At 35.9% G+C, this 27,124-nt stretch overlaps 1 protein-coding gene across 24 annotated transcripts in view; it reads right to left on the bottom strand.

Moving 5' to 3' along the window:
* Positions 1-27,124, bottom strand: part of CLASP2 (cytoplasmic linker associated protein 2) — a 143,784-nt gene that overhangs the window by 9,514 nt on the left and 107,146 nt on the right. For 11 of the 24 annotated variants that reach the window (XM_085051457.1, XM_085051461.1, XM_085051458.1 and 8 more), the window contains 13 exons: positions 23,567-23,629; positions 22,780-22,886; positions 19,895-19,918; positions 19,194-19,438; positions 18,565-18,628; positions 13,319-13,482; positions 12,543-12,621; positions 12,338-12,388; positions 7,078-7,221; positions 3,313-3,456; positions 2,859-2,965; positions 1,319-1,472; positions 373-601 (listed from right to left, as the gene is read on the bottom strand). In XM_085051457.1, the coding sequence (XP_084907583.1) occupies positions 373-601; positions 1,319-1,472; positions 2,859-2,965; positions 3,313-3,456; positions 7,078-7,221; positions 12,338-12,388; positions 12,543-12,621; positions 13,319-13,482; positions 18,565-18,628; positions 19,194-19,438; positions 19,895-19,918; positions 22,780-22,886; positions 23,567-23,629 (1,575 nt within the window). The remainder of the gene's footprint in view (positions 1-372; positions 602-1,318; positions 1,473-2,858; positions 2,966-3,312; positions 3,457-7,077; positions 7,222-12,337; positions 12,389-12,542; positions 12,622-13,318; positions 13,483-18,564; positions 18,629-19,193; positions 19,439-19,894; positions 19,919-22,779; positions 22,887-23,566; positions 23,630-27,124) is intronic. The other 13 variants (XM_085051470.1, XM_085051474.1, XM_085051472.1 and 10 more) reach the window with 7 other exon arrangements.

Genomic DNA, 27,124 nt, shown 5'->3' with positions numbered 1-27,124 from the left:
CCAAACTGGTTTGATCCAGTTTTACTTCCTTGCTGTAAATCTTTTCTCCACCCTCCCCCTCTAAATTTCAATCATAAAACAATCTGATAAGTAAATTTATAGTGGCAATACTGAGACAGGATGTGCTACCAGATGTATGTAACATAGTTCAGCATTTCCTTCATTTTTACTCTTAGTCTCTACAAATACCAGGTAATCCAACAATGTAACTCAAAGAGATTACTAACAAATAAATTAATTCTAAATACAGCACTTTTAAAAACCTCTCAAAGAACTGATACATATGTTCCTAATAATAAATTCAGAAACTGAACTCAAAGATAGAAAATCTCATTGTTTTTCTTCTAGCACAGAACATAACCTGAATCTTACCATCAGGAAACTGCTCTGCATCATCATCAAACATGGCTTCTTTCAAAGCAGATTTATTAAATGGACTGATACCATCAGAATAATTATATGGGTTGTAATCTCGTGAGCGTGGTGAGGAGTGGGGAGGCATTGTGTTGAGTAATGATGTTTTGTTATCCAGAGCTGTCCGACCTGTATCGCCCACACCACTTCCTGCTCGCATGTCAACTATTCCAGCAGCACTGCAAATCTGCAGGAGAGGAGGAATCACATGAACGTATGAAATACACACTTGCACCTTGCAGTTAACTACATCTCAAATGCACTTATTTAGCAAAAACTTATTAATTTCAAAATGCTTAGAATTTTCAAACTAGCTCTCAAATAAGTCTTAGTTCTCTAAACTTTGCTTTCCTTAAAAAACAAACAAAAACAAAAAAAAGGGAAAGTGTACTTCATCCAAAAAAACAACAGACCAGAAACAGCTGTATTTTATTTTACATGTCTGATGCAAAATAATTAAAAACATGTTTAAGCATATACATATGTGGCAAGTTCAACAAATCCTAAAGCCAAAGTTTCATAGAAACAGAATTCTTAAATACTGCATGTTGCACTTAAGAGCCCACAGGTTTTGTACAAAATAAAATACAATTACCAAACCTTCAGAAAAACATTTATCAGGGTGCAAACTTCTCAAAAATTTAACTCTAGCCGTTTTGCAAGATCACTGGTTTTTAAACTGCTGACATGTGAAACAAACAGGCAGTGCTACTTAAAATTAGCATTTACATTCTCAAAATGGGGTTCAAGACTAGGAACATGTTTTTCTAAAGCTCTTCAGTAACTCATGAGAAATGTCCAATTTCAGAAGAATATAAACCTCCTGGAATAGATGCTTTCTCATCTGTAATCAATCAGACACTCACTCAGTTTGTGGATACCATGATACTCTGAGTTTACTCACCGAATCGCCATCATCTTTTTTAGCATCTCGTTTTACAGGCTCATTCATATCTTCCTGACTACGAAAACTGAAATTCTGAATGGCTTCCGTGACTCCACGAAGAGAGCTGTAAATATCTTCAGAATTCATATTTTCAGTGTCATAGTCAAATGCACTGTGGGCCATGGAGAAGGACATAGGAATTAAGATGGATTTATTTTGTGATTCTGTATTTTTAAATCACATTAGCAGGCAACTACAGAGACTCCAGAAATATTATTAAAATTAGTACTTCTCTTGAAACACACGAAGCTGTCTCTTCACAATACAAAACTGTATTTTGGTATGCCTTAGTAATTGTACTGCTACTGACACAGAGAGCACTGAAAGCAGCTAAGGGAAAGGCTACATTAGGTAAGAGCACCTGCCTGAAGAAACAAACTTCTTTTGCTCTGTTTTACTCTGCTGAATGTGAAACAACTGGAATTTTTACAACATCCTTTCATTCTGAATGAAGTCCTAAAGTAGGGAGCACGATAAAACTCAACAGCAAGTTGACCGGTAAAAGCAAAATTACAATGACCACTTTGCTGACAACATCATTACTATGAAAAACATTTATAAACTATTACTTCTTTAGTCTCCCCAATATTAAATCTGGTTTGATGACCCAGTGGGCTGGTTTTGGCTGGGACAGATGTAACTTTCTTCACAGTAGCTGGTGTGGGATTATGATATGCTTTGGATTTGTGCTGGAAACACTGTTGATAACACAGGGATGTTTTTGTAACAGCTGAGCAGTGCTTACACAGAGCCAAGACCTTTCTGCTCGTCACGCAGCCCGGTCAGTGAGCAGGCTGGAGGTGCACAAGGAGTTGGGAGGGGACACAGCTGGGACAGCTGACCCCACTGACCAAAGGGATATTCCATATCATATGGCATCACGATCTAAGCATATGTCGCTGGGGAAGAAGGAAGAAGAGAGGGATGTTTACAGTTATGGCACTTATCTTCCCAAGTCACTGTTACAAGTGATGGGGCCCTGCTCTCCTGGGGACAACTGGACACCTGATGCTCCACTGGAAGGAGTGAATTCCTTGTCTGTCTGTTGCTTGCACACACAGCTTTTGCTTAACCTATTAAATTGTCTTTATCTCAGTTTTCTCACCTTTTATATCCTGATTGTCCCCCACTATCCCACTGTGGGGGGAGTGAGTGGCTGTGTGATACTTAGCTGTCAACTGGGTTAAACCACAACACCACCAGATGACATACTCTAACATTTGTTAGAGAAGCACACTTTGGTTCCTTCTCTTGCCTAACCCATTTGCATTCCAAGATGCACAGCCCTTTCCCACCTCATGCCAGCTTTGGCACTTGTCAGACCCTTCAGGGAGGCTAAGCAGTTCACTGTCATTTTGTGGAGGAAGGGGGATTGCGTTTGAGCATCTGTCATTTTGTGCAAAATTTTCTCCATGCTTTTATTGTTGGGGTTACAACTTTGGACAAAGTGTAAATGCATTCTCAGATGCAGAATTGCAGCATCACCAGCCTACATTACCTTGGTGACAAAGTGTTCTGCGATGTATTAGTTGGGGAAGTGAGAGGACTCGACCAGCTTGCTGGGGAGCGTGGAGTAGGTCTTGTTAAAGGACTTCCCATTGATCCCTGGAGGAGGAGAGGTGAGAAAAGATACTCTAGTAGGACTAAAAGCTTTCCTTTTAACTTATTATTGTATGTATTTTCTGGTGCCCAGAAACATTTTAAGAGCTTCAAGTAAATTCCTGGATTGTCTTACCCATATCTAGTAACTTCAATACTGTGTAACTTTGAAATTAAAAGTACAAGATAAACTACTTTTAAGAAACACATTCAAACCTATTAAGTGACTTGGAAACAACATACACTTAGAAACTCTAACTCTAGAGGAAAAAGAAAGGGCATTCCATAAAGAGCTACTAAGATAGGCTTCTACATAGGAACTTCAGAAAGAAAAGTAACACAAGTGTGGATACCTGACCACTGTTGCCTGTATTCCGGAGATGATTATGGAGAAGTTTTGTGGCTCCATCCTGAAATGTTTTTGGTAAAGCACCCAATAGCATTGTAAACTCTGGAGTGTTGAGTTCAAAAAGGGAAATCAGCACTGACTGTGCAGCCTACAAGAAGAAAATACAAACTGAAGACATTAGAGTTTCAAAGTAATTTTATCAGCAAGAGATGCTATAATGAGTGGTAATCACAAAATGTGACTTAAATCTTGATCAAGCTTGAACAAATATGTTAACAGATGTGAACAAAAGCAATTCATATTTGCTGGTAAGCTGGAAATTCTGATTTTGAAAAACTCAGGCATACAACAATCATTGTAACAAGCAGTCTTTCAGAAATGTGCTTTTCAACTCCCCTAGCCCCAAATCCTTACTCAGGAAAAAAAATGAAGGAATTTGCAAAGTGCCTTTTAAATTTGGGAAGTTAAAAAACTTTAGAGAGAGAAATAAAACACACCAGGCAGGAGCAAGCATGTGATCCCTTCTACTGAGTTCTGCAAGTGGTAATTACACATGATAACATACTTGCTTGAAAAGGAACAGTTTGCACTGCAGAAATTAGAACAATTTCTACACTGCAAAAATTAGAACAATGGACTACTGTCCATACCCTAATTTGGAATGGACAGTAGTGATCACAACACTTGATACTCCTTATGACTTACCCTACAGCCAAGCTATAGTTAACCTTGCCTCTGCATCCTTTAACCTTTCTAAAAGGTATGTAAAGATAATGGGGAATGAAATTTAGCTGACTACATATTCTGAAGATGAAAACTGTTGAGTAGTTTGTACTGGATGTCACCTCCCATACTGTCAATTTAATCAGTTCATCTTTATCATCATCTTCATCCTACAGTATGTTTTACTACATATGTTGGTGGTTTTTTTGCCTGAATAAAAAAACCAGCACTCTCTAGTGACAAAGCAAGACACAGTAAGTTACACAAGAGTTGGATTCCCTCCAGTACAGGAATGTTGATTGAATGCCTTAAGTAATGTTTGTACAGTTTGATGAAGATTCACTGGATAGTGTAACAAACCTGTCAACATAGGAACTAAACCAGCAAAGGAGAGCTGGAGGAAGTTTGCCAGGATTAACAGCTTCTTTGCAGTAAAAGACAGTGGTTCTAAGATTAGCTAGCTATGTGTAGTTTATGCAGCTCACTATCAAGGTCTGCCATGCACTGGAGAGAACCAGCGCCTCATGCTAGACAGAATGATAGGCAGCTTGCTTAACCACCAACATACTCCAAGCAAGTAGTTTAGAAAATTCTTTTAGACATTTATTTCCCTCCTTTTGCTTCCAGAGCAATGGACTGTAGCTTTTTTTAATTAAAAGTGGAAAGCCAAGGCATGAGCACACATACCTGCACACATCTCAGTATTAAGTTTAACAACAAAAATCCTAGCATGTCAGATTGCCACCAATTATTTTTGCATACTCATGACTGGTTGTTTTCTTTAACTTTTATTTCCTTCTCCCTCTGACAGCCTTCCGTTCAAGTGATTACCCTGAATGTCCTCTGCAATCTGTCCTTGATGTTTCTCTTGTCCTTGTTATTTCTAATGGCCAGCCTTTTAATCAAAATTGACTCAAAGCAAAATCACGACAAATCGAGCAGCTGAGCAAAGGTTTGGGAATCACCACTTTTCTTTTTCTGTCCTGTTACCCAGCCTCTACTCCTTAACACTGTGTCTATTTAAGCTGCTAATAAAAGAACATAGTTCTTTTAGGCAGTCCAGGATTGTATCAGGATAGAAGCTGATACCATCCAGTCCACCCAAAATGAAGCTTTGCCTGAAGTATCAAAACAGATACTGACTCGCGGAAGTCTTCCAACTATGCAACTATCTATTTTCTCTTTTTTCCTTGCCAAAGAAACCCCACATTTTGGAGTACTTGGAAGTTTTTATTCTCCCCAGCATAAGGTCTCTCCTGAGATTTAAGTTCAGTCACACCGAGATCATGTTTAAAAGACTGCAAGAAGGATTACAAATATTTCTTTGGTTTTGCTTTCTTCTTAGAAGAACTCTAAGAATAGTTTTGAACTCTTTCCAAAAGCATTCTGATAGTAGAAAAAAATCTAAATTCTGAAACAGAATTTTACCTTCCAGAAAGTAGTTCAGTGTCCCTGAACTACACTAAGAGTGCCCAACTTCAGACTAATAAACTAGGATTTTTCATAATACTTAGCTCTGGAGCTGTTTACACTGAGGAAAAAAACAAACCCAGGAATTACACAGAAAATACTTGGAAAAAGCTTTTAATTTAAAGAAATCATACTAAATGCTATAAAGCATTAAACTTATGCTTATTTAACCAAATGAAATTAAAAAGCCTCTGATAGCAGGTTGAGAAGACTGTTACGAGAATTAAACATTTTATACCATCAGAATAACTCTTTTGACTTCTCACTGGTGAAATTTTATTTTCAAGAGTTAAAGGATTTTTGCAGTTAGTTGCCTCTAACAGCTGTGTTATGGAAAGAAAAAATAAAACGAGAAAACACATATAATTAAGGTGTTCCAGATGATTAAACTCACTGGTAATTCTTTCCAGGATTCAGTTACTTATTGACATAAAAATGCTTATTAGAGATATGAGCCATCAGATAAGACAGCTTGCCACGTGTCTCAGTACTAAAACTTCACTGATTTAGAAGATAGTGCTGCTTCAATTCTCCTCCTGTTTTATGATCTTTTATACATTACTAGAACATGATACCCAGGCTAGGAAAGTCCATTGGATATAATCTATTACTGTTTTCTCACACTCATGAAGTTATGCAAGAAGTGAAAGACTAAAACACTACCTCCAATATGAAAACTCTCCATTGTTTTTTTTATTATGCATTACAAACATTCTAGATACCAAGAAGTCACGTAAGTTATTTTCATTTTTGTTTTCTTTACATGACAATTTGTAAGACAGCTCCTACTATTCTCTCATACATCCCTGCTAAACAAAGGAAGTTGTTTTTTCCAAAAAGGATGAAGCTGCCAAAATGCAAACATAATTGTAAACAGCAAAACAAATCTAAACAAATGTTGCAGCTTTTCAAACTGCAAAAATTAACAGGAGAGAGAAGAGTTACAACAAAACTCTATTCCATGGAACTGTAAATAAAAGATTTTTTGCTTTCTATAAACTGAAGTACTGTTTGGAACCCCCTTCCGAAGAAATGTACCGCAGTAGTACATTTCTTACAGTTATTTAGTATCCCTGGTATACCTATGTAGCTCACAAATATGAATTTTCACTTCAAAACATTATGTGGTAATGGGAGGTTTGCACTGGAACTGCAGCATTACAAGAACAAGCCTTTGATCCTACCTTATCAAAGCACAACCCTTCTTTGTCCAACAGCTATCTACCTACCTTTTGTTAAAAATAAAGGACTCCAGAAAATCCAACAGAAATTAGATTGTGTTTGCTACCAAATTTACCACTCACTCCTGTTATGAATGTGCTACTTAGTATCACAGAGAGTGGTCTCTGAATTAATATCAAAACTGCACAAAAAACGGCCACTAAAAAGATTAAACTACTAGATAGTACTTGCAACAAAGAGTGATAAATTATGAAACAGAATCTCAATGTATTAACATATATAAAAATACAACTCTAATGGAGAGTTTCAAGATATGTTAATTTAAGGTTTTTACTTAAATATTCTTAATTACCTGGAATGTTTTGCAATTCTAAGGACACATTAACAAACATACCTTCCTAACATCTGAGCTTTTAGGTTCTGTGGTCCAGGTGATGATCCGAGACACTGCTAACCTAGTTTCACTTGAATTTACAAAATCTCCTGGATCCATCTGTTGCGCAAGAGTTTCTATGTATTTTAGGATTGCAACTTTGACCTGCAAAGAGAAACAGAGTCAGGCAGACAATAAAAATAGTGTGCTGCAAGAAAAGATGAGCTCACAGAGTAGAGTGTTCATTCCCTAAAATAAAGATTTTTTTCAATTAAACTAGGCATGTTTTCAGCACAAATATAAAACTTTTTGCAATAAATCTATTTACAAGTGGATTTAACTTTTGAAGAAGGGAGTTATTCTACAGAAATTCAAATAATCATAGAAAGCTTACATTTCACTGCTAGCCACTAAAAGACATAAATCACTGCAATATGCAAAAGCTTATACTTTAAAAAAAAAAGAAATCAAGAAAAGATCTATACAGAATTATTAAGTTTTTCAAGTACTAAAATGAAAAACGAACATCATCTGATGAACCAATGATCAGTTCTTAGTAGTTCCTACTAGGTAGTTAACACCCAGTGCTTTTTTATAAAGCATCAGGGGTGAGCAGTCACTGTCTTTGGGAATAAGCCACAGGAATCTTCCCATTAAATACTAAAAATGTATGTAATGGAATCTCTAGAAAAGAAAAAATGAGGGGTCACATGCACACTTTGTTTGAAGATATTGAGATGATAGAGACATGGATTTACCAGGACAGAAAAGCTCCTGTACTCCCTCATTTATCTGATCATTCTCTTACTCCACTAACTCGCGCTATTCCTCACACAGAATCCCTGTTTCGTACATCCCAGACTGTAGCCTCTCTCTAGTTTCTCCAATGCTGCACCACTGCACAGTTATGGGCAAAGGGTTGTTATGCTTGTACATGTCTAAAATATTTATTTTTTAACCCCTGCTGCCCCACAGATCTGTCACCCAACCTGTCAATGAAAGTTGTGGACATTTATTTAGGCCACCTACCTGACTTAGCTGCTTTTATTCCTGCTAATTAATCGTAATGAACCAGAACTACCTACCAGGAGGGAGAGACCTATGTCCATCATAACCAGAGACAAAAAGAGTTCTGGGTGCATTTCTGGTTGTTCATGGCTTGTGGTACAACTTTTCTGAGCAAAGCTATTTAGATATTTCTCTTGGTCACGAAACCTGTGAGCTTTTAAAAACTCAAAACACAGTGGCACGCATATGAGGATTAATAATGAATACTGAATTTTCAAAGCAGTTGTTAAAACTCAACTTCTCTGAAGTTACACAACAAGCAACAGCTGGAGGCTTTCATCTTATGAAGATCAATACCAACAAATACACACTATTTGCTAGATATTTTCTGAGGAAAAAACAAGCCATGAACATCTCTGCAGCAAAAAACCTCAGGCCACATGATTTTCCAAATTCAAAGCAATAGGTGAGATTTCTGGATTACCTAGTGAAACCATTGTGACACCACTACATTTGACTAATTTGAGGATTTAAATAAATCAAATGTAACCTTGCAAAAGTTGCTGTTAAGGACTGTAACACTTTTAGAAGACCCAGAGACATTTCTCCCAATGAAGAGGCTCTGAAGTGCTGTATCTGAGAGAACAGGATTATTTAGTATTTGAACTGCTTCCTGAGGAACTTGCACAGACTTCTGTGAAGATGGAAGCTCTCAGACAGAAGAGTACTGAACAGAAGATGAATGGAGGAAGTTCTTACTAATACAGCTTTTCACAGTGAGACAGATTCCCAAAGCAAAATTTGACAGCTATTTTGAAAAAAAGCATTTTTCACTAATTTCTTCTGAGAGAAGCAATTCTGGAAGAGCTACACCTTTCTGTGGTCAGATATAATGGGCCACTATTACTACAGATAAAAAGGCCACGTTGAAGTAAACTCCGTAAGAGCAGCAAATCTACTTTAGATGTATCTTTGCCAATATTTTCAGTAAGTATTTACAGAGCTGAAATTTAGAAATAAAAAGGCTAACATCTTCAACAATCCATTTAATCTCTTCAACAATCCATTTAATCCTTCTGAGAGAAAAATTTTTGGACTGCAATGAAAGCATCTCCAGAATTCTTACAGTAAGTATTTGCTGCTAAGTTGAAACCACTCGCTATGAAGTTGTTTAATACTGTCTTGACTTTCTTTGTACTATTCTAAGTTGAAATTATTGCACTTTTGCTGGATGATAAACTGGGGCATTTTTCCTGTACAGCATATGACACAGACAGGCATTTTATTTTAAGCACAGCACTGCTGTAGTAAGTGAGCTGGAATATAGATCAAGCCACAATTAGCACTGTGACTTACAAAAGACGAAAAAAAGGATTATACATAAATAGAACTGAAGTGCTTCATAAACATCTTTCACATATACCGAAACAACAAATTCTGTCACAAAAATATGTGCAACTACCTCCAGAGATTCAGGAAGTATTGTAAGGATGCTACACAGTCATTACCAGAGGGCAAACTGCTTTCCTGTCCTGTGAAAAATCTGACACATACAGGGTTTTTCTGCTGCATCACAGTAAGAGAACAGCAACATTTCATGTAACAGGGAAACAAAAAGGAGAAAGGAATATAGAGAAGGTACTTTTACTTAAATCAGAAAACAGTCTGGTTTAAACCTCTTGCAGTGGTTTTCTGGGACGTGAGAGACTGTACTCTGCCTTACTCAGGCTGAATACAAGCAATCACTCAGAGTGATTTTCATACTGATACATCCCAGGCATCTGTCTCTAAGTTACTGGATACTTAGGAGTGATTGCTTGTGCCATTACTTAACCAAATGACTGAAGTATACACTAAAGACAAATTTTGGAGGGCTCACTCATTGTTGAAAATCTGTGTTATTCATGTTTTTTTAATCCAGAAATTTCAATATTGACTTTGATTAAAAAAATTCTGATCAACTGTGGCAAAAACCTTTGTCAACAAATCAGTATTTTCAAAATAAAGAAGGACTCAGAAACTTGAATTTTGGTCACAAGACTTAAATCAACTCCTCACTGAGGCTGAGCCATTTGAGATGAAACCCAAGAAAAACGAAGTGATGATTGGGAGTGTATTTCAGGACAACATCCATCCTTTGGAAACTGTATGTTTTGCACCTGCAAAAATAAACTAAATAGATTATATCCTATCTAAAACACTTGACTATTATGCCCACCCAAACATTTGACCAAAATAGACACATGAATCTGGCCCCTCTAAACTGAGTCTCAGCTATTCACCACACCTAAGTGTAAAATGACTGCAGAGTAAGACAGATAAAGCACAATACACTAAGCTGCATCCTCCATGGATTAGGTCAGTAGAATTCTATCTTCTCTATGGTTGGTCTTCTTACTGCCCAGCTATCCGAACCCATCCCCATAGGCACTCTAAAAGCTCAAGTTTTGTTGTCCGAGACCTAGCTGTCTTTCTAAGTGTACGAATGGCAAGGACAGTTAACTCCAAAGGATCATGATTAAAACCAGGTGAAAACCAGAGGAAAAAGTAATTTGTAGAAGGGAATCGTTCCATGGCTCAGATTTCTGATCTACGATCCCCCTTATATCTGACCATCTATAGGGATGCTGAAAAGCCTTTCTCTGATTTTCTTCCTGACACCATGAATGCTGCTTCTCAGTATTCCTAGACCAAAGGCAATGAAATAAACTTTCGTTCTTTGATAAATTATTAAGATTTCATAACTAGAGTAGTCCTCTATGATTATCAGTAATTGTTAGATATCTGGGTACACTGAAGATGAGATTTAGGCAAAATATTCAATAATGTGGATATTAAATAGATACTTCTGTGATCTGTGGGCAGTAACTTTACTGTCTGAATCCTGAAGTTGCAGTTACCACACAAAAAGGAAGCAGATGATAGATTCCACTTTCTTCTGGGAAAAAAGCTCACCTTCTCTCATACAGTTACATACTTTACTGTCCCAAAAACTCATTCTAAATAGTCTTGGTTTTGTTTCAAACTAACAGGTATTCTTCTTTGGACGTTACTTTTACCGACATCTTGATTTCAGCATTCTCTCAAATACTAGAAATTATTTTCAGAATGTCTTCCATTAAGTGTTTCACGTTTCTTAATTCCTTCTAGGCTATACTGGGAATAATCTTAAACTTAGTCCCAACTCAGCCACGTAGGAGTCCATGTCTCATTCCAAATCTACACTCTCAGCTTTGAAATGTGCTTGATATGCCTTTCCCAGCTATACACTAATGTATGAAAGAAGTAACATCTCAACCATCAAATTCACCTTCCTGGGGAGGAAAACCATGTAAAACAAAACCAATCTCAATTTGTTCCAAGGATTCATTTAAACAACAAACTGATTTTTACTACCTCATTTGCTGTCTTCAATAAATGACAGCAGTCCCTTTTTAACACAGCTCTACGAAGCAACAGTGGTCAATGTATCAACTGTCCTCAAAAGCTTAAAAATGTAAGTTTTACTGTATTGTAGACAAAAAAGGCATATTCACGTGACTTTACATTCAACACAACTTGGGAAAAGTCATAATCTTGTGCAGTATCAAACTGTGTAAAAATATTTCGTGCAGGATAGAGCAGAAGATGCCAGTTATCATATGCTTGTTATTTCCCCATTCACATCACTTATAAATCTTCTTAGGATTTGATGCACTTATTCTAAAATCAATACACTTTGGAACCGCAAATGTACTACAGAATTCATTTTTACTTTTCAGGTATGCTGGCAGGTTTATGGACTATAGATTGTTATGTAAAAATGTGTGTAATAATAAAGCTACACACTGCTTTCAGAGAACTAAAGTGTACCACAGAGGGAGCAGATTTTTAATATAGTAACTCAAGTTCATATTAATATCAGAATAATTTAAAATAACTCAAGGATATCAGGCTGAACACAGGAAAAAATATACATATGAACTAGGAAAAAAAGTATGGGAAATCACAAACATAAAATTAGAAAAGACTTGATAGAGTGAGTTTGCATAACCAGCTTGATGTTAGGCAGCCACATTTTTGTTGCTCATTTTTACTGAACTGTGTTTTTATTAGATCTCTCTTGCATCAAACATTTTCATACTAGTGTCATGTTTAAAACTGAGCATCTGCATGCTTAAAGTTTCCCGCAAAGGTTAGTAGCAGCATACAATGCATTCAAATAAAAATTATTGGTAACACTGTAAGAGTTTCACATAGGGTTAAGAATAAAGACAGTAATTCAGACAAAAACCTTTGAGCTCCAAAAAGAGCGCAGCTGGTCCTGCAGTGCTGGCTTGACTGTCTGAAAGTTTACAAAAACAAAATCCACTAATTGAAAACCTTTTTTTCGTGGTTTTTACACAAAACAAAAATAACAATCCAAATTCAAAAATTAAGACAAGCAAATTTCGATCAATGAAGATTTCTGCCTGCAAAGCAAGCCTAGAAAGTCTTACCTTCAGGCTGGGTGTTTGGGTCTGGTCAACAGTAAATCTCATTAGAATACTGAACTGGAGGTCATTTGGAAAGGATTCCCTGTAATCAATCAAAATAACACTGAGTTATGTGGATTTTTTTTTAATGCCTGTTGAGAGGCACCAAATAAGCCCTCACCCTATTCAGTAAAGCTGAAATTGCTACCAGTTGCTACTTCATCCGACCTTTCAGAAACATTTACCTAGCACTTAAAGGACAAGATTCAAGGAACTGCTATGAAGCAAATATAGTTAGAATAGATAATGCAAGTAATACAGAATGATACCATAATGACATGGTAGTATTCTCATTCTAAATCAGGCTATTATGAAGTCTGGGAGAAGGCAAGGAAGACAGAAAGCAAATCTATTATTACCATAATTCCTTAAAAGTTATGCTGACACTGAGAGACGAATATTCCAGTGAAACTTGTACATCAAAATAAAGAAGTTCAAACATAATTTCTGCATCACTGAACACAAGGCAAGACAACAAACATACATGGCTCAGATGCACATTTTGGAACAGATAAGTAGTACCATATTAATTGCTCAGCACTAAGGACTCAAACCCTTTCAATGAAGAGTCATTTTATGAAACCAAAATGCTAAAGCACCAAGGTTTACTAAAGTTAAGATCTGTTATGAGCTGTGCATTTTTCCAGAAATCAAACAGCACATAAAAAAAAAAGAAAAGCAGCAAAACAGCTGGAAATAGCTAACAACTATATTGTTGTTACTTTTTAAGAGCTCATTACCTTGTGACATCAAGTGCCTTCTGAACTTTTGCTTGTACAGACCCAAGCAAATCAGCACCCATTTTTTTCAACAGCTGTGTCAGCAGTACAAACAGCCAGTCCTGCAGATCTTCCTTATGGACCTGGATGAAGTCGACCAGTGTCTCCAAAAACATACTGAACACCTAAAAGGCAGAAGAAGATGGAAAGAGGGTAGGATGGGGCAAAAGAGGAAGCGACAGTGACGTATGCTGAACTTACAAACGAAGAAAGCAGTAAGGGAATCAGAGGCAGAGAAAGGCAGTGTGTTGCAGCCAAGCAGGAAAAAAAGAAAAAAAAAAAAAAGGAAAAGAAAGAAATCTGCCTTGCATTTTCATTGGATTTTGATATAAGAGTACTTTGGAAATGTTAGGCGACTTCTGTAGAAGTTTGACAATTAGGTATTCCATGCAGTTTCGTCAAGAAAAGGAATGTTTACTGTGATGGCTGGCGCAACCTCAATTTTTCCAGTAAAACTTGATTTTTTACCTTTTCAAGCTCTATCATTAAGGTGATTTGACATACTCCTCAAAGACTACAAAAACATTTTCTCTTTAAAACAAAAAAAGCTACTACAATTCTTTAGCAAAATATTAATTGTAAATATCTGTATTACTAAATACTGCAAAATCATGAGAGCTGGCCAATTCCTTTACATAAAGTATTTGTGGAAGAGAACAAGCTTCTTCTGCTATTGCAGGTATCCCAACATGAAATTATTCACCACAGTAGGGAAAAAAGTCACAATACATTTCAGATTGGCAGGTGTTTAAAACACAGAAGTACTTTCATTTTTTTTGAAAACACAATATCCATTGTCTTCTTTTCAACAAATAATGTTGAAAAGGCTGCATTCAGTAAAAAAAAAAAACAAACAAAACCAAAACCAGAAGACCCAAAACCATGTATTTTTTAATTGGACTCACACCATGAAGAAGGGCTTTTTAGAGGGAAGGGGTCAAAGAGGGTGTGGCAAATAGGTAACTTTGTATAAACAGCTTTTTAAATTTATCTCACTAATTTTAAGTTTTTTCCAGCGCTAAGAGTGAAATAGGATTTATACGCTCTATACTTGTGTGGCTCATGGGTTTCCTGTTTGTCTGACAAGAAAAATGGGCCAAAAATGGGCTGAAAATGCTTCCTTCTCAATCGACAAACACTGAGGTGGGGACAGAAGTATTGCTGTGATGCCAAGAGGGTTGGGCAGATATTGCCTCCTGGGTATTTCTAACATGGGTGCAAGGTAGAAGCGGCTGGTGCAGAGCAAGGCTTGGAACCCCACATCCTCCTGCAGCTGACCTGGCTTGTCATTAGGCCACATTCTGCTGCTTCTGTGAGAGTGCATAATCCCAAAGTGGGATCACACCTCACACAGCTGCAGACACTAGGCCATGGAAGCAGACTTTCTTCCACAGTATGGAGGAGCTGGCGTATGCTGCTGCATGCCTCATTTGCTCAGGAAATTTAATCGCTTTTCATGTTGATAAGCAAGTCAGGGTAAGCAAATTCACACCATAAAGTGGCAAAATCCACACAAGTATCTCTTAAAAAAGCACCTCCAAATTTACACTAGAAATAAAAAATAAATTCAGATTCATTTTATCAAGGAAGGTTGGACCAGATGATCCTTGAGGTTCCCTCCTCACCAGGTATTTTATGATTCTTTCATGATCTACCAGAGATTAGGGAAAAATCTGTAATAGACATCTTAAATACTGAAAATCTGTGTTAGAAATAAAGCAATACAAATCCCTACTCAATAAAAATCCCATCAGGATCACCTACTTTAATTAACTTCCCTTTTGGGGCAAATTACATTAAAAACTGGGAAACAAAAACGTCAAATTCTTTGCTACTTCTGTAGATCCATACTCACGTCTGAGGTTTCAAAATTACCCTGTCAGTAATGGGACAAGACTTTTATGCTCAGGACTGGAAACATCTATCTCAGGCTAAACTGAAACAATACATCATTTTGTGCATGTACAAGCAGTAGTCACAGTTATAAGACAGAGGCAAAACCAAATCAGTACTTTCTGTAGAGTAATATGAAGTCTTTGGCTTTCGCAGTCCTGAAGTAAGGCGAAAATATACTGGACTCAGGCAAACAAGCAAACAAAAAATTCTGGTGCCATAAAGATAACATCGTGTGTGCGTAGGTATCCTACAAAATCCTTCAAATTAAACTGCACAACTCAGCAGAATTTAAACCTGCACCCGTTTCTTTGAGTTTGCAGACACTTGACACACATGGCTTTTCCATTAAAACATACAGGCTGAACAAACTGGTTACAAGTTCCTATTTGATGGAGCAATATAGACTTCTTATGACACTTCAAGCATGTGAAGTAGCTTAAACTGAAATCATTATAAAGTGAATTATGATTCACTATGGCGAAAGTACTCTAAAGATCCTGTGCTGACATTTTAGCTGTTAAAAATACACATAACTGCGGACTTAGCTTTGTTTTCAAGCTGTGTTTTAGATTTACTACAGAGAATGTCTAGAGAAAACTGAAATAAGCTGAGTAGTTTTGTTGCATTAAAAAAAATACTAAATATATAATTTTGTCTCAGCATGAAGAATTAAGAAGGCTGAAAGAGCATTTAAGGTAAAGGATGAATTTGGAATGGAAAATGGAACTCTAACACCTATATGTTGAACAATGTATGTGGAAACTGCAAAAAATGCAGTTTCAGTTTTTATGACACAAACTAAAATTCTGAAATCGACCATCTAATGTTGAAGTTTTTAATAATTTGATAGTGGAAAAAAATAAACAGATATGAAAGTAATTGCAAGTGATCTACCTCTAAAGTGAATTATTTCAGATGTGCCAACCACCACAATATAAAGCAGGAATGCATAACCAAACAATGTCAGTTAATTAGTAGATAAAGCACATCTCGAAACTTTACCACACAGTTTACTAATTGTTTATAGCATTTTATGATTGCAAAAGGCTTGACACTGCATGAACTCTTTGGGGAAGAAAAATAGAGAAAAAGGGTTAATTGCACATTCATGCAAGTAAGGTTAGGCTTCCAACAAATACTGAACCAACTTACTCTCTAAAGAGAGTTCCAACACAGGGGACAGCATGCAAAACGAAACAAAAACAGAACAGAACAAAACAAAACAAAAAAAAAGGGAAAAAGATAAAAACACACAAATTAGTGGCCATCAATACAAAGTTCCTGTATGGAATATAAATGAAAATAAAACAAAAAAGGTATTTCAAAACTTTTATGACAAATTTTGTAATTTTATTGGGATACCAAATGTATTTTTTAAATAAGCACTTGGCATGTCCTTTAAGTAATTCTCCCATTTTCTCCTCCAAATATTATTACTCTATTATTCTGTATAACTTCCTTCATCCAGATATCATGTTAAAGTAGACCTTAAAAAAACCCGACACAAGTGATGACAGAATAATTCCTACCGACACTTGAGTAGAATCTAAGATGAGAGTTATGTAAACGTATGCGTGTGATTAAAAAAAAAAAATCACAGCTCATGAACTCTTAATACTTAAAGGATTAATTGACTATTAATTGTTTTGCAACATCAAAAAGCAGGCAAGGTGTCAGTGACTGGAACAGGTGTACCACATGTTACAACACACGCCAAATTTTCAAACTTGAAGCTACATTACTTCATATCACAGTGGCCAGTAAACAGAACAATCAACTAGAACAACTCAATGTAACAATCTTAAAGGCTTATTAAAAAGCCAAAATGCTCTTCTGACACATCCAACTAAAGTTTGGAACATTTTCGTTATTCTTCCCTGGCTCCCACACTACAATAAAATCTCCATGATAGCTCTGACATATGCATTGCTGCAGTATTAATTATCACAGAACAAGCACAATTAAACCAAGCTGCTATTCACAGTTTTGTCATTGCTTCATTTAAAAACCAGCAGCATTTTAACATTTAATATTCTTTCCTCTGCTTTGACTTTTCTTTTATGTAATGTCTTCTTTTTAACTGCTTGGTTTATAGTCTTTTCTTCTGGATTTCTGCAGTATGTGAGCAACTTTAATATCATATTGCTGTCTGCAATCCAAGTTTTTTTCTAGAATAGATGGTGTCAGAGACAGCAGCTAAGTTACTTCTTCCAACAAGAAAAATAAAGAGGACAGGTGAACACTAGATTATCCTGTCAAGACTTGTCATCACTCCTGAATTTAATTTTCCACATATGTAAAATGTATTGCACAATCAAAGTAGTTTTTCAGAATTCTTCTTGGAAAAGTCAATACTTCTGAAATAATACCCTGCTCTGAATTTATCTGGGTTATAATTTTATCAATTCTGAAATACAGACACGAAGTGGGATGTTATACTCAACATAAAAGATACCATTTCTTCCAAACAGGGCAATAATTAAATTAAATATGAAGGTACATTTTTTAATATTATTATATTTATTAGGCTCCTCACTTACCTGTATTCCTTCTGCTATGAGAAATTGTGGCATTTAATCAAGCTGTACTAGTAACCCACCTCCCACAAAAACAGTAAAAATATTATCAAGCAAAATAACTCACTTAAAAATATTTTAATTGTCTTAGAAAACATAAGTATTATTTTCCTTGTTATATCATCCTTACTGAGTCTTTATCTAGGTAAAACAGAATAAAACATCACATTTTCTTTTATATCAAATTATAGTATCCTTAGGGAATATTAAAAAATCATGTAAAAATTATTCACCAGTCTCAACTGCCAAACCTATCTACGACATTCATGGAAGACATCATAAGCTAATAATATAATACAAAATATTGTGGAAAATAAGTAAATACACATTTAGCATAGCTTATCTGATGATGTATGATTTAGTCAGACAACTTTCTTTATAACTTAAATTACTGCAGAGCCTTTTCTTTTTGATTGAGAGAAAATCTTTACTTGTGTTGAAGTTGCCTCTGTAAACAAAGACTTCTTAAAAACACTAATTTTGAGCAAAAACCTGCTGAACTACTTCAATGCATTTTATATGACATTCATCATCACTTTAGTTCAATGATGCTGCAGAAAAAGGGGGAAAATTATCTTGTTCGAAACTGCAAATGAAATGAATTGAAATCTGATACCATTAACTACTTTTGTCAAATTTTACATGTGCAAATATCACTGACATAATTTACCATCACTGCCTTTCTATTAGTTTGTTTTCAGACATTGACTGAAAATAAGGAAAACCTAAACATACCTTACTGTGAGGATCAGCAAACATTCTTGTGAAGATCTCACACAATCTTTTCAACTCAACACGACTGTCAAAGTGACAACAACACATTAGTCAACTCCCTTTTTAGTTCTATAAGGACACTAATGCATAGCAATCAGTGAAATCAAGTGTAAATATTGAATCAAATAATCTAGTAAATGAAGAAGAGGAAAGTGTTTAAAAACATGGGTAGAAATATAATACTTTTCAGCTAAAATGAGACTATAAACCTAGTAAAGTCTCTTCAAACTGTCTCATATATTGTACTATGCTTTTATAACAGAGCCGATAATGAAAAAGGTGCTCTTAGTAGTGAATAGTAAACAATTTCTTCTGAATAAATACCCCTGAAATTATAGTAATAATAAAAAAAACCAAAGGCCTTCCATTGATAGTAGATGGATTATGTATCTTCTGTATTGCAAGAATTCTTGATTTTGAATTCACTGCATACACTAGTATATACACATACCTTAATAGCCAGAAGTGAGAAAAGCTTCCTTATTCCTTCCCCCATCTTACTCTCAAAGACACATTCTGCTCTCCTTCCCCCGCTGCCTCTCAACCATTTTGCTTTGAAAACAAAATGTTTTTCCCTATTAAGATCTTACCTTAGAGTTCTCTGGTTCTTCAGTAAGTTTTGCAGGCCTAGAAGGCCTTCTTTCCTCTCTGACCAGTTGGTGCTGGCACAGCGGTTGAGGACTTCAGCCACATCTTCTGTCTGCCTCATGTAGGTTGGTATGCTCCCATTCCTGGAGCTATAGGACCTTTCTGAACAGGCACTTGATGCGTCACTGTTGGCATCATCATCTGAGTACATCCCATACGATTCGTATCTTCTTCGCACAGGCTTCTTCTATTGTACAGAGACACCCCAGATCAGCACTGATTCCCAAAGAGACAATGGAACACACCCATAATGGGTCCAAAGACCAAGAGTTCAAGTAACTGCTGTGACCCCTACTCCCTGCAGTGACAAATGGCTCCAACTGGTCAGCAAGTCAAACCAAGTTAATGAAAATATTTTAAAGTATGGCTTATATAGTATTCCAAATATAAACCCAAAGCAAATGCAGGGAAAACATACATTTGATGAAACATTTAACTTAGGGTTTTTTTGCAAGAACCCGTAACACTTCATAATTGGGTGACAGAAGACTGTTGCAAGTTAGTTATTTCACTTTATAGCTCTATATAAGTTACAGAATATAAGAATCATGTCTAAACATATTTTGACATTTTAATTCATCTTGTATCAAACATGTTAATAGCAAAATATTAAACTATTGAATAAGAAAAATAGATTCTATACCTTAGTCCGTATGTCTCCTAAGAGCTGTTAGCAGTAAATTATTGAAAAGAAACAGAAATTGAGAACAGGAAGGTAAGGCATAGCAGCACTCTGAGTAATAAACTCCCTGCCACTGGACAACACATAGTCTTACTGTAAATTTTGTTCTTTGCTCTCTGTGTCTGATTAGCATATCACACATAGTCAAGAAGTAGTTCGCTAAGCTTCCATTTCCAAGGAAATATTACATATCATGGGTGGGTTGGTCACAAAGACTTCTCTGTCAAAATCTTTGTGTTTTATACAGTGATATTTGAGCATGAAGATTTAACACATGCAGTCAGTTGTTATCTAAGTACAAAACCTTGATATGAACTATTTAATCTGAGTATCTAAATTTTGTCACCGCAACAATTACAGCCAATGTTATGCAAAACAATTGATTACATAATGCAAAATCCCAAATCCCCTAAAAACAAAAACCAGCCAACAAAACACAACATACCAAAGGTCAGAGGGGAAAAAAAAGGCTATTTATCCTAAAATGAAAAAAAACCACAGACCTCTGCAAAACAGCTCTTACCATTCAAATTTTGAAGTTAGCATTTAAAAACTCCCATTTCCTTACATACTCAAAGAAGCAGCAGTGTAAGGGATCGTTTTCCCCTTAATTACCATTGGTGCTTGCACAGGGGTCTCATTTTTAACCACAGAATAATTTAAAGGATATCACAGCACTAATCACAAACTAATCAATACCACAGGTAACAAGCAGGCTTATTGTCAACAGAACATGCATACAAACATATGTAAGAGAACAACTGAAGGGGAAAATCACAAAGACATTAAGTGTTTTGGAAAAGAAATACCATAAGGAAAAAAATGTTTTTTTCAATAAATGAATCTGAACTGCCAAAGACTGTACTACAGTAAAAGCCATAAAAATACATAAAGATTTCCATTATTGCTGCATTTTATGCAGCATATTCAAAACAGATCTCAGGCATACATACTTTGCCCAGTTAAATTTGAGTAAGCTAGGAGGCTGCTAAAAGTACTAAAGATACTCTTTTGTGAAACACTTGTGTGGAGAAGACTATAGCACAGGCTTTCCAGTTACAGACAGAAAACTTCCATGTTCCATGGACTGTTTTCCTATTGTTCCCTATTCCAGAATCCAGACTGACTTCTAATTTACAAGCCATCATTCACCACCAATGCTGAAAACATTTTGTATGTTTGTAGTAACAGAAAGGGGAAAATGCACTCAACTTCACCATGACTTCTTAGGGAAGATTTCACAGTATTCTGATCTCTGTGCGAGTGCAGGCGCACAAATTTTAAACTAATGTGTCAAGAAAAAGGTATTAACCAAGAAATCAATGAAGTGTCATACTAAGAATATGCCAGACTTCTTCAGATTGTGAGATTTTGTTTCTCTCTATTCAGTTATATCTCTCTGTAATTATCTTTTTAGAGTCTAATTTGTAGTTTTTTTACTAACTTTCAAAATAACAGTTTTTCTTAAACCAGAGAAATAACCGTTTCTTTAAAGCATTCTGGTAACTAGAAAACAGGTACTTACAAGCATTTAATAATATGCAAATAGTATACAATACCTGGTGAAAATGTATCTGATTCATAGCATCAGTATTTCAAATTAACTGAAGATTTCAGCTTGCTGATGTAAAGGTCAGAATAGCAAAATACAGGATGTGTTTGGTTTGGCTAACTGGGGCAAAAAGGTAGAGGAGCCAAACCCATCCTTTTAAAGAACAGTATAGTTTAACAAAGAGAATGGCATAGCCAGTTTTAACTTAAGTGCAACATTTTGAAAACAAAGGAAACAAAAAAACCTAGATTTATGAGATGCAACCTGCTGTGCTGGTTTTGGCTGGGGTAGAGATAATTTTCCTCACAGTGTCTGGTATGGAGCCATATGTTGGATTTGTGCTGAACACAGAGTTGTTAATACAGAGAGGGCTTTGTTATTGCCAAGCAGGGCTTACCCAGGGCCAAAGCCTTCTCTGCTTTTCACACTGCCACACTGGCCTGGAAGCTGGGGCTGCATGGGAGGCTGGGAAGAGACACAGCTGGGACAGGTGACCCAAACTGACACTGCAGACCATGTGACATCATGGTCAGTATATAAAGTAGCGGGGAGAAGAACGAATGGGGGGACATTTTGGAGTGATGATGTTTCCCTTCCCAAGTCACTGTTACATGTGATGGGACCCTGCTCTCCTGTGGATGGCTGAACACCTGTCTGCCCAGGGGAAGGAGTGAATCAATTCCTTGGTTTACTCTGCCTGTGTGCATAGGTTTTGCTTTCCCTATTAAACTGTCTTTATCTCAACCCATGAGTTTTCTGGCTTTTACCCTTCTGATTCTCTCTCTGACCTCACTGGTGCAGGAGTGTGCAAGTGGCTGTGTGAGGCTTAGCTGCCCAACCATGAGTTTCTCTCTACAGCATCTATGTCACCTGCTGTCAGACAGAAAAACATTAAATGGCACCTAGGCTCATGGTAAGCAGAGTGCTTTAGCTGTCATTCCCAGCTCTAACAAGCCTTCAATCTATCCTGAAGTTTTTCTGGCTGTTGTGAGAAACTGCTGGTTTCTGCTCCCTGCTTAAGTGGCTCCTTGGGCCACTCCAACACAATAGTCCAAGACTATTTCCAATCTGCCATGGAAGAAAGCACACTTCTCAGCATTTAAAACTTCTGTAGGGAATGGAAATTCCAATTTTCAGCTACAACAATTCAGTTTCTTCTTCTTTTTTTTGTTTTTTTTTTTCCCCAAGAAGCCAATAAAACAACAAATGACAAGTTCTTTTGCATACTTTAATATACAGGTACCAAACACTTTAAGAGCCTGTAACCTACACAAGATACATGTGAGATTCTTACCAAAGCATCTGCTACTGCCTCTTCCACATCAGAACCTGTGTTCAGAACTCGCATAGCACTGACTGATGACGACAATCTACTCGACTGACTAATTCCAAAGCCAGTACCTGTTGTAACAACAAAAATAAATACAAGAATTCAATCAGAATAGAAAGCTAGGATGTAAATATCACACGCACTTATAAAAACCCAAGCAGAAGAAAAGCATTTGCTTAACATTTTTAATTAATAATGTAGTGGAAAAATAACCATTTTCATTCTGAAGTCTTTAGTGGTACAGACAAAAGAAAGAATTCAAGTAAAAAAAACCAGTCATCTATAAACATTCTGTTTCAATATCACGTGGAAAAAAACCTCAACAAAACAATGGTTTTACTTGAAAGAAATGTTGACTTTTTTCTTTTTTAATTAGTGTCTTCTTCATTTTGGGTTTTTGTTTTCATTTAGAAAGAAAGCAAATACAATAGGAAGGCTATTGAGATTGCTGATTAGAGAACTACATGCATAAAGAATGCTCTAGAAATACTAAAAAAATGGAAAACTAAAAAAAGTTCTTCTGCAAGTAAAAAAATGTTGTTAAGGAGAAAATGGATTAACATTGGAGGATGAGGGTGGTGACAAAATCTAGCAACATAAACACATCTATCTGGATTATTAAAGCCACGAAACTCAAATTAATATAAATAATGCTTTCTAAAACTGAACTATGAGAATAATCAAGTGGGTGGGAAAAAAAAAAAATCCAGGATGACTGCACAGATGACAGCAAAGGGTACTCATCCTTCACCTGTGGCCCCATAAGCATCAGGAGCGTAGAGGGCACCAGTGGATCTGGAGTGATGTCTGGAAGCTGCAATAACAGGATTAAATAAACCCTATCTATGACCATGGAATCAAAGTTCTGCAATAGCTGCTCAGATGAACAAGAGAATATTGATCAAAAAGATTCAGCTTAAGCACAAGAAACTGAGTATTAAACAGAAGCAAAAATCTTCAGGGAAATTCTCTGATTATACAGAATATGATTAGGTAGGTTTATGTACACTGGACATTTCATGCATAATTTTTTTTGTAATTTAAACGATTAAGAGCAGGGTAAAAGCAAGTATGTTTAAGTTCAAAGAAGAAAAGGTGCACAGACACACATGCACACACCCACACACAAACAGAACCATCAGAAATACCTAACAAGTCATCAGTGCACAGACACTGGTCTTGCACTGTAGACTTAACTAAATTCCGTGTGCTCAAGTCAGAGCCAGAGCTCACATATCAAACATTATCTGCAAAAAGTGTCTCCTGCACAGACCTGCTGCGCTGGCAGCTGACAATTTGTACACACTTGACTTCTTACCTACGTTGCCAACAACTCCACTTCAGATAAAACTTATCACTATGTACATCAAAGTTAAAATTATCCAATTATAAATAAAAGTTTAACATAAGTCAATGCAAATACTAACTCACATACTTACGGTTTTATTTAAATAAATAAAATGTGAAACTGAAACATGTTAATTACAACAGCTCATTAAGATTCTTTAAAGTTATGGAAACGGAAGAACCTTAAGGATTTCTGAATAAAACGAAGTATCTCTCTCCTTATGTCACCTGTATAAAACTGGTTTTTTTTTAGAAATTCCAAAGAAGTTGACTCACCATTGCTAGTATTTTCTTTCCTAAAACAAGCAATTTTAAAATTACATATGTTTTTAAACAATTTATCTTCTTTCTTCAGTTGTTTTAAGTTAGCATTTTAGTGCCACATAAATTACAATTTTAACTTGAATTCAAATGTCCACCCACAGTGCCATAAACCCCAGATATAATCTTATGATTTAATAAATAACTGCAAATGCAAATATTTTTCACTTTTTGGATATATAAAGTAGCATAAATAGACACTAGGAAGAAAATTAATCATTCTTTCCCCTGATTAACGAAGGCTATTTAAGAGTCTGATTTGAATTACATAAAACTGACATGGACCAAATGGCATTTTGGGAAGCACACCTTTTAACCTGAGTGCACTCCATAATGATTTTAAGTCCCATAAAGATCCCAGAGACAACACTGAGTTTTTCCACATTAAGCTCTCTACTCCTTACATAAAGTACAGGGATGTACTTTATTTCTAACTAATCCTGCATGAAGATGTCTGGCTAGGGCATTTTATTTTGGAACTAATGCTTTGTAGAATACTTGGTTCTTTAGAAAGTGAGTCTCAGCATCAAAAAGGAGGCATGACTGAGGATGTCACAACACAGACATCACAGCTGACAGCTCTTTAAATACAAGCATTATTGGGATAAACCTTTCCATTACTTTCCATCAATGAGCCTGAAAGGTACAATTGAAAATTAAAAATTCAAACTTGAAATGACTCCTGCCCCTATATACATTTGAAAAATGCTGGACAAGCTTTTAAGACAGTGAGAAAAAGCACTGTATATTGGGTGAAACATACCTCATTCCAAAACATGTTTTCAGGAATATTGTTCACACCCTCATATTGCAGAAACTGTCCAGCATTTACTTTTGCTGTTTCATTTTTTTAAAGGATGAATCAAATTAAGACTTTAAATGGAGTCAATTTCATAACTAAAATATGGACATTATACTAGTCTGATATTTAATATTAACTATATTTAACAAAAAGAGACACTTCCATATAAATTATAAATCACTTGCTTCTTAGTTGCTCTTATCTCCCAGTTTATAATGTTACACTGAGATGTGAGATTATTACATAAACACTTCATACCAATGTATACAGTGACACAATTATGTAGCATTTAGGTAATTTTATACACTAAAGTGGATAAAATCCGTTTTATTTTATTTGCGTTTTTAAGTTAAAATTTCTGTTCTGAGAATGAGAGGCAATGCGAGTTATATTCCCCCCTTCAGCCCCATGTCGAACTGCCTCTAGCTACACAGAGCTGAATTTGCCTTATTTCATCTTTCACTTTTTCCCTGAAAAACACTATATCTAGTATTTTTGACAGAAGTTAATTGCATCCCGTAAGATAGAACGGGTCCAACGAAACACTGAATGACATTTTAAATCATTCAAATAAAAAGTCATACTAAAAGGAATCTTCATTTTTTCCAAGTATAATTGCCTTTTTTTTTTAAACCAATGTTGGATTCCTATACACATTACTTAGCATTTTCTGTGCTATCAAACAATTCCACCTATTTCACTAATACAGGTACTTGTTGGATTATCTAAATTATAAAACTGAACTACATACATTAAAAAACCTCCAGTGGCATTCCAACAACACATCTCGTGGTATTGCCTTAATACAGTGTTCTTAAGATAGCAAGCATTTGACCAATTACAAGATGTAAATCTGATCTTGCATGCATGCAATTCAAATCAAGCTGCAAGGCAGCACAAGATGCACAAAGAGTTCTGCAAAACACCCCCGTTTTTAAAAGAACAGAAGGTATGTGTGTACTTCAACACAATCTTCCAGCTGTGTTTTAGAAAAAAAGATACAAGTTTCTTAATGGATCCTGCATAACATCTACTTTTAGTATCACTTCCCAATTAAACAGCATCCGGGCAAACTAGCATTAGTTATTGGAACAGCCTTCATTCAATTAATCTGTACACTCCCAATAAAACCACAGCTGGCAGGAAGCCTTAACAGACCACAACATATGTCCAGTGCTAATTAGCAGTACAGTTGGGTGCCTCAATTTGAGATAGAAACCAGAGATGTACTATTTTCAGACTATGTTTAACAGCTAGTATTATGAAGTCCTTAACTGTAAGCTACACTGAACAAACCAAATAAGAAGGATACATACTAAAGACTATTTCAGACAAAGGTATCACCAAAAAAAGATCTGTTTCAGATATAACTGCAGAGAGTTTGGTACTACCAAACAATTTAAAAAAAAAAACCCAACACACAAACTCTGTGCGTAAAAGTACTTTAACCAAAATTTACTATCAACTTCACAGTAACCTTGACAAGGATACACGGAGATGAGGACCTTCCATAATCCTTGACCAACAACATGTTAAAGTAATTATAAACTAATATTCTTATGCCTTATTGACATCTCAGAAATGCCTCTGTAATCTTGTAAAATCTTACAATTTGTGTCAGACTAATAAACTGCTGACCATATAGCTAAGGACATAATTAAGTGTGTTTTCGTCTTACACACTAAAAGGATTCATTAACTAGGCAGAAAATTTTGAGCAACAGCTGACCCTGCACTCAAGTACCCAAGCAATGAGTGCTGCAATGAGAAGAGAAATGACACGTAATTTCAAAAAAATTTCCAAAACCAGAAGGGCCTTTTTAAAATGGCATGTAGATGC

This window comes from Lichenostomus cassidix, chromosome 2 (assembly GCF_008360975.1).
Source record: "Lichenostomus cassidix isolate B80296 chromosome 2, HeHo_3.0, whole genome shotgun sequence".
NCBI classification, from domain to species: Eukaryota; Metazoa; Chordata; class Aves; order Passeriformes; family Meliphagidae; genus Lichenostomus; species Lichenostomus cassidix.
The sequence above is the reverse complement of the archived record's forward strand: the minus strand, read 5'-3'. Positions and strand labels throughout refer to the sequence as shown.